Here is an 8,537-nt window from a genome sequence, read left to right as displayed (position 1 = left end):
TTTAGATGTAGTATATAGTTGTTTGTCGTTTGTGTGAACTTTGATGGATTTTTTGAAGAACTATTGTGCAATTTTTATGTCCGGAGATGATCTACGTAGTTTGGTCAACGTTGCATGCTATAGTATGCATATAGGAGTTCGGATATGAGAGACATGGATGTGAACGGCGTGATTGGGGCGTGCCCGGTCAGTGTCCGCGAACACGTCCGGACGTGTTCACGGGCGTTTGAGGGGCTGAATTTGCAAAGTCCGGCTGTAGATGATATAAGATTGGCTTCATACAACGACTTTGCTAGGATTACTCTAAATATTGCCTTCTTATGTTTCCTCTCCTATGCAACATACAGACCCCTGAATGAAGATTAACATATGTGGGCTCGAAGTTTGGGCTCATCGGTGCCGATTTCTTTAAGGAGGTTCAAATCAGTCGCCAAACAGATGCTCCCAAAACCCACACGTTCACCCATAAGATCTCAGAGAGAGATCAGAGGGCGGATATTATGGTTGAATGCTCGGTGGCCCACGGCCGATCTTCGCGGGACAGAGACGGCGATCGGGCAAAAGGCGCGACACGTTCCCAGCTTCCCACGCACGGCAGTTAAAGAATGTCTGCGTCAAAAAATGAATGAATGCATGAATGAGCAGCCCTGCTATGCCATGATGCCACCTCGCCAGTGGATCTTCTCCCTCCCTCCCTCTGCGCTCTCATTTAAGACAACCATGCATCAGAGGCAGATTTGCTCTGCCCGCGCTCAGTCCAGTGCGAGTGCTACAGCCTACAGACACAGAGCCCAGCAGCGTAGATCCGCCCAACCAAGAGGTCGGTCTCTACGGGCTACGGGTTATTCCGACCTCTGGGAAGCCGACATGCGCATGTCGCCAACACGCCACAGCCCACGCCCCGAAGCCACGGCCGGCCATTTGATGCGGGTCGCTGGATCAATCCGTTCCCGCCGCCTGCGTCCGGATACGGTGCTGGCCTGGGGAGAGCAGGCAGGCGCGTACGTACAGGTACAGCGCCCATGCCATACATGACACGAGGATCGGGTCCGGGATACGCTAGCTCAGCTCAGGTCAGATCGTCACGTATACGCTGTCTGCCAACGTTTTATTGCGTGCTGGAAGCGATCTGCGGGGCGCGTACGTGCACGGTGGTGCTACTTTATTACGGACGCCAGTCAATCTTAGACCAGCCGGGGAGAGAGAGAGATCTCATGCGTGCGTGTTGGGTGCGGCTAGGCTGCTTCCGTCGCAGTCCGGGAGGTCGCGTCCGCGGGATTCGGCGCAGCTACGAAGGAGCCTGTCTGCCTAGTCATGTCGGAAAATCTTCCTCTGACCTGGACTAGTAGCAGTAGCACACCCTGTCGAAGTCGGCCTCGTCATTCGAGGTCCATGGAGAGGATGCCCCTCCACCACGCCAACGTTCAAACCTACCCCTAACACTGGGATTTATTATGTGTGAAAATTGACATTTCTGACCCTTGTCAAATGACTATACTCCTATCTTCTTTTGAAAATATTAATGAGTCTGACTTTTCGAAGAAGATTTTAAATGAGAAACAATCCATCTCAAAAACTTAAGCCAGATCCGAGCCTTCATGTCAACACCACCCACCACGGCTTCAAGTGGATTGGGTCAAGACTCAGATGATGCACTTGACATAGCCAAGTGCACCACATTTGTTTCCGCATCTTTAAACGGAAGGAGAAACAAACACAGGAAATCCTGAAAATGAATACCAAAGTAGATATATTCAAAAACTATTTCGGAGCAAATGCAATGTCGACCTGGATATAAAAAGAGAAAGTTTCCCGGAACTCAAAAACCCTTGAACCATAGAGACAAACACAATCAAACCGCTCCAATGTAGATGCAAGGAGGCGTGGAAGATGGGAATAGGAGCCCGGGAGGCGTGTAGTGAGAGAGACGAGGGTCACAAAATTGGGGGAGAGTTAAGTTTTTGTTGGATAGGACTACATTAGACCAAAAGTGTATATGCCTTGGGCTGAAGTGGTATACAACTATAAGATAATTTTTTTTCTCACATGTCTATATGATTTTTTTTGTTTCAATATGTTTTCCACTTGAAACTGCAGTCTTATTTCTACCAAAGATAGCTACCAAACTACTTGCCATCGTTTACCTATATAAGGGCTAGACGGAGCTCCGTCAAAAGCTTAAGACCACGCAGGAGCCTCATATCTGTAACTAACTCAATAAATAGTAAAACACCATTTTAATCTCCCTCATTGATTAGTAAAGATAGGTAGGCACAACATAGGGTTATTACGCATCGGGGGGCCTAAACCTGGGTAAAACCACCTTCAACATTGTCGAGATCTCTTCGGGCACCACCATTCCCTCTGCTTATTTCCACGACCCTCTTCCTTGACATGCATGTCATTCATAGATATCAGAAGCAGGAGCCAAGGATCTTCCACAACCCCCTCTTCAGGTCCGCCCCATGTAGCCAACCTTGGCGCACTCTCATCAGGGGAGCCGCCCAGAGTAGCAGCACTGGCTCAAGCCCACAACCCTAATCGCCCATTTCAAGCAAATGGTTTTGATGTGAGAAACCCGGAGCAACGAAGACACATGTATGCTGATGTAATCATTTGGAGGTGACGAAATACCTATTGTGTTTTATTCATTTTGCTAATAGCGAACGATTATGGATCAAGCGAGGAAGTTTCTTCATGTAAATAGATTGCCATCTCTGCTTGTCTGTAGTAAATCCCGCTAGCTGCTGGAAGTTCTCTTGAAATTCACTTCAAAGTCGAAGAGTCGATTAGGGGATGCCTGGCCTGCAGCTAACTGTTGTTGTTGCTGCGAATGATCCATACTTGATCCACTTGCTATATATTTAGCTGGATACAGACAGGGCGGAGCAAAGCAAAGATGCAGTGTCATATCTGGTTATATGCATATATCACCACTAGCATGTGCACACCATACCATCATCATATCCGCGGCCAGCACTGAAGCAGCAGAAACATATATATACATAATCCGCAGGATACGCATCCACGAGAGCATGATTTAGTTGGCACAGACATGCGAATAAACATCTCCAGCCAGCGCCATGATAATAAGAAAAAGCAAAAAACAAGGCAGGAAACGGTTGGGACGTATCCCGCGCCGAATCCACGTGCTGACTTTGTTTAGCCCCTCGGCGCCGTGGCACGATCATGCCCGCGATCGGACCCCGCGCGGGTCAAATGGTTTTCAATTAGTACTACGAGCGAACATAATAATCACCAACGCTAAGATAACGAGAACGGTTTTGCTGGCCGATGGTATGATATGATGTGATGCAACGCGTGGCGCCACGACGCGCGGATCGCCGTCGTACCGCCGGTGGCGATTCTCTGGTGGTGTCGAACGGGCCGGGGAAAAGGGAGAAAAGGGGAGGGGAGGGGGTGGAGAGATTCCCCGACAGCAAAATCTAGAGGAGGGGGAGGGGAAAGAAAGCATTTCCCGTGCCCCACGAGCTGGCCACCGCCGGCGGGCCCCGCGCGCGCGCGGCCTGGGCCCACTACTCCTCCTCTCTCTCCCTCTCTCCCACGCTCGCGGTCACCCCCAAGAAGAGGAGGGGAGGGGAGGAGGCTTCATCACTGGCCTGCAGGTGCGCCGGGTCATCAAATCAAATGCTCGTACTCCCTCCCACCTCCCGCCCGGCTGCTTAAAAGCCCATTCTCGGTGCCGCCTCTGACCTCACCTCACCTCACCTCATCTCACTCCGGTGCAACGCCTCGCACTCGCAGTCATAATTCCATCTACTATCTTTCTTACCACTAGTAGGAGGGCCGAGGACCTGCTGCTGCTGCTGGAGTTTGTCTGGTAGAGAGGAGAGGAGAGGAGAGGAGAGGAGAGGGAGATGGAAGGAGGAGGCGCGGAGGGGGTGACGAGGGTGCTGCTGGTGGACGACTCCCCGGTCGACAGGAAGGTGGTGGAGCTGGTGCTCGGCAGCAACACCTTCGCCGGCTCCTTCCACGGTCAGCTCCCTTCCTTCCCTTCCATGCCTTTCTTTAGATTGAATTCTCTTCAATGGCGCGGCTATTCAATTTTCCTCTGCCGCCCATGCTTTTGCTCTGTTAATTTGCTCGGCCCATGCGCGTGCCTTCTCTTGAACAGCATGTGTGCACTGCAAACTGCAGATAGAGAGCATAATCGATCGTCATCGCCCCATAATTAATCTTCCTTTCCTTCCCCATTGCTGCCACGGTTGCTCTGTACTAAAATCTTAACAACGTCATGCAGTCATCGCCGTGGACAGCGCCAAGAAGGCCATGGAGTTCCTGGGGCTCAAGGACGGCAAGGTAACCAACAAATTCCATCCGCCCTGTCCATGGCACATCGCCTCGCATTCAGTACTTCACCAGCTGCAAAGCAGGACTTGCTTCTTATTTTCTTTTATTTTCCCCACTTTGGCTATCCATTGGCACCATGGCGGCGCGCCACTTGTCGGTGGGCCGCCGTACCGTACGGGGGGAGGGGCGGGCTCGCGCATGCGCATGCGCGTGAGGGTTTTGTGTTCTTGAGGGGAGGACGAGAGCCAGAAAAGGCCGCCGCTTTTTGATGGGGGGAAACGGATAAAAACTCGCCGTCTTACAGCGGCCTGCCGAGGCTGTCTGGTAGCCACAGGACATGAGAGCACTAGTTTAAGGCACGGTTGGAGAAAGGTGTTGCTTGGATTAGCAGGGTAAATAATAATCTGCTAGTAGTACTGATTGTTTTCTTTCACCTGTGGTGTTTGTCTCCAGGAGCAGGCCGTCGACATGGTGCTCACTGACTACTGCATGCCCGAGATGACCGGCTACGACCTCCTCAAGGCCATCAAGGTGCACATCTCACTGCATACGTGCCCATTTTTTCTTCACATTTGTGATATGAAAGAAGATGTCCAATGCTCCCAGATTTCATTACTAATTTTCATGGACGTTTTCAGGCCATGAGTCCTCTCAAGCCTATCCCGGTGGTCGTCATGTCGTCGGAGAACGAGCCCCAGAGGATCAGCAGGTGAGCCTCTCAAGCCTTTCCTTCACTCGAGCATCCATTTTTGTTCAAAGTCGATGAAGCAATGGGGGTGGGGGCAAAAAAGGTTGCCTTTGCTGCGACAGTAGGCAGACAGTACATCATGGGTCTAAAGCTCAGTTAATAACATGGATTCGTAGCCACAGTGCTTGCTGCTTCAGTAAATACGCTGCAGTCAGTTCATTATGCTGCCTGTCCTTGCTCCTCCCATTATGTATCAAGTATCAGTGAATTTTGAACATCCCATGGAGATCTCTGCTTTTCTCAGTGCATTCATTGTGTCTTTGTAACCTGTTGATTGTACTATACAGAATCCTGCAGCTGATACCTGATAGTAACCGCCTTAACTTTTTGCTGGGGACAGATGCCTCAAGGCTGGTGCTGAAGATTACATCGTCAAGCCTCTTCAGAGCAAGGATGTGCCGCGCCTGAGGAGCTGCTCGAACGCGAAACCCAAGGACCCTCCATGCAGCACTGTGAGCAAGAGCGCGGACCATATAGCTGCTGTCGATGGCACGTCGTGCGACGGCGAGCACACCTCACCGATATTGCCATGGCACGTCACCACCCCGACCTCCATCTTATTACCGCACCGTCGTCTAGCCGTCTGATGTTCCAGGACTCATCATCATCTTCGCTTGCTGTTGTGTTTTTTTCAGGTTCTCCACTCGTCGAGCGCCGGGCTCTCGCACTACTTCCCGTTCCTCTTCAAGTTCATCCTGCTGGTCTACGCCATCCTGTGCGTCGGCGAGCTCCTGCACAGATGGTCCAACGGCTGCTTCCTCTCCTACCTGAGGTGATGGTGCCGCGGTCCAGTGACATGCTGCAGCTCTGCAAGGAGGAGTAGCTCTTGTGTCGTAGCTTATGAGTGAGCAGTGAACCTCCATGTTTCAACAACCATGGATGGAGCTTTAGGTAGTAGATTCGTTTGCTTTGAGATTCTAACCGGGCGGGCGTCGGTTCTTGGCCTTGTTGGGCTGGTGAGTTGAGGAAGAACCCCTTGTATCCATCCTTGTACAAAACGCACAATGAGGCAGGCAGTATCTGATGTCCCTTTTGGCTTGGATCTTGGCTGATCTACTGATGTGACATCCAGGGAACTTTTCTTCGCCTTTCACTTGGTTGAGGGCGACTGCTCACCTGTTTCAATAGTTTCATCAGATCTCATGAGAAAAGAACAGCACAAGCTGACTTAAAAGTAGCACCAGATCTTCTGATGAGAAAAGAAAAAGATGATGCAGACACCCTAGTATGGTCTCAAAGGTCAGGTCTATACCGTCTATGTATTGTACTCCCGGATTGTGTAATTGCATTCATGCGGTAGTTCAGACAGCGAAATTGCGCGATAGAATGTTTGCTTTCAGATGGGACCTTTCTATTGGATGATTCCAGATAAATGTTTGCTATTTACATGCCTAGTAATAATAATGTACAAAGGTGGGTGAGGATCCAAGCCATTGAAATAACAATATTGCCTCCTGCGGCATGGGTTGCCCGTCTTCCTACTGCTACTGTTGTATTTTATGGTTGTATGCATAGGTGCAAGTTCCTTCTGCCATTCTACATTTCACCATCTGGTTGAGGTGCAAATTCTTTCAATATGTCTTCCTTGTATGGACCTGATTCATGCAGGACATTGATGACATGCTTAACCTGATATCAACGCAAACAAGAAAACATTAGTTGGAATTGTCAGCAACAGTACTTGGTGGATAAGCACCTATTGGAAAATAGAAGGATTCTAATAAAATGAAGGAGCAGCATAAAAATCAGCTTTCTCTATTACTATTTGTCCCTAAATTCAAAAGAGTGGACACATGCTAGATGGAGATAAAAGTATACAAGTATTATTTGTCAGAAAACATAGAATTACTCATGACATCATGAAATGGAGGTAGTCTATAATGGTTAATATATTTCTAAGATGGAAAAGTTGAAATTTACTAGTTCGTTTTTGCTTTTGCGCGCGAGTATTAATTTAGAAAAGAAATGTCGAAGGGTTGATACACGGCACCAGTATTCTTTTATGTGGAAAATGCATATTTAGACAAGTGTTATCATTAAATTCTAGTTACTATATTAACACATACACCTTTTTTAAGTGTGCAGGAAAGCATACACTCCTTTCCAAGAGCAGTAGCCGCTATTGTTTGGCATTTATTAGCTCCAAAAGCTGAAGCTCAATGTGAGAGAGGGAGCAGAATGCATAACTGTCCACCGAAGAATTACATGGGAGTTTAATGGTGATGCATGCTCTACACAGTGCAAACTTAAGAGCAATCAATCCGCACAGTAGTGGCTTATCAGCCATCATAACATAAAGCCATAACACTGGAATGGTTCTATCGAAAACAGGGTACCATGTTTACATTTCACAATTAAGGACGCAATAATAGTCTTCTGCTATGAGTTCGGCTTTCGGATGACATAACACTAAGTAATTGCAGATACTATGCATGCAGATGGCTGAGTAGCAATTGTGGATGCAATATATTTAGGAAAGCGGTTTACAAATCCATAGGAGGCATATATTGAAAACACAAAAAGATGGCTAAGTCACAACAACAAAGCCTTTAGTCCGAAACAAGTTGGGGTAGACTTGAGCTGAAACCCACAAGATCTCAAAAGCGTTTAGTCAAAAAAAGATGGCTAAGTGACATTTAAGGGAATATATTTTGAATAATCTCTGGTAACTGATTGAGTATTCAAGTGGAATACCTGAGCTGTCTCATGTACAAGAAAATTTCCTATAGCTGTCGCAAAACCAGGTTCTAAGAAGTAGTGGCAGCTGTAAGTTGTAACAGGGAGGTAACCACGCTGGATCTTGTGCTCTCCCTGGGCACCAGCTTCCACCTTACTCAGGTTTAGTTCTATGGCCGCTTCGATTGCCTGAACGTATAAATATTCTATAAGAACCACATGTGTCTCCACATTGTTCAGAGTACAGTCAGATATAATATGTCCACTACAAATATAAGAGACTTTTGAAGTCAATCTTCTACAGGAAATCGATTCTTATGAACTGGCCATCCCATCATTTGAGACAGCTCTACCTTTTTGCAGAATGGTCGAATAAGCATGTCCCGATGAAAGTTGGGAACAGTATTACCATGACAGATTAGTTCTCAGTTAATACAGTATACATTATTGTACAAAGATGTGTGAATTACCTGGTAATAGCAAGCTTCAAAATGCAAATTGGGGAAATGGGCATCTGGTAGGCATCCCCATAAGCGGCCATATAATGTATCACCTCCAATAAGATTAAGAGCTCCAGCGACAACTTTATCATCATGTTCAGCAACAATTAGCATTACCTTGTCGCCCATCTTTTCTCCCAAAAGGTGAAAGAACTCCCGCGTCAAGTATGCTCTGCCCCAGCTGCAAACAAACTTATCATATAAGTGAAAAAATTACGTCACACAACTTCTATGCAAGTACCACAAATTCAAATAGTACCCACCAACAAATATTCTGTGGGTCATACGAGCAAAAATGAGTG

General features: G+C 47.7%; 1 protein-coding gene and 1 pseudogene across 2 annotated transcripts in view; one reads left to right on the top strand and one right to left on the bottom strand.

Moving 5' to 3' along the window:
- Positions 1-3,483: 3,483 nt before the first annotated feature.
- Positions 3,484-6,124, top strand: LOC123189296 (two-component response regulator ORR1-like; annotated as a pseudogene).
- Positions 6,125-6,386: 262 nt separating this feature from the next.
- The window catches only part of LOC123189295 (uncharacterized), a 6,269-nt gene continuing 4,118 nt past the window's right edge, over positions 6,387-8,537 (bottom strand). For both annotated transcript variants that reach the window (XM_044601684.1, XM_044601685.1), the window contains 3 exons: positions 8,206-8,416; positions 7,754-7,924; positions 6,387-6,688 (listed from right to left, as the gene is read on the bottom strand). In XM_044601684.1, the coding sequence (XP_044457619.1) occupies positions 6,596-6,688; positions 7,754-7,924; positions 8,206-8,416 (475 nt within the window). In that variant the 3' untranslated portion in view covers positions 6,387-6,595. The remainder of the gene's footprint in view (positions 6,689-7,753; positions 7,925-8,205; positions 8,417-8,537) is intronic.

Source organism: Triticum aestivum, chromosome 2A (genome assembly GCF_018294505.1).
Source record: "Triticum aestivum cultivar Chinese Spring chromosome 2A, IWGSC CS RefSeq v2.1, whole genome shotgun sequence".
NCBI lineage: Eukaryota > Viridiplantae > Streptophyta > Magnoliopsida > Poales > Poaceae > Triticum > Triticum aestivum.
The sequence above is the reverse complement of the archived record's forward strand: the minus strand, read 5'-3'. Positions and strand labels throughout refer to the sequence as shown.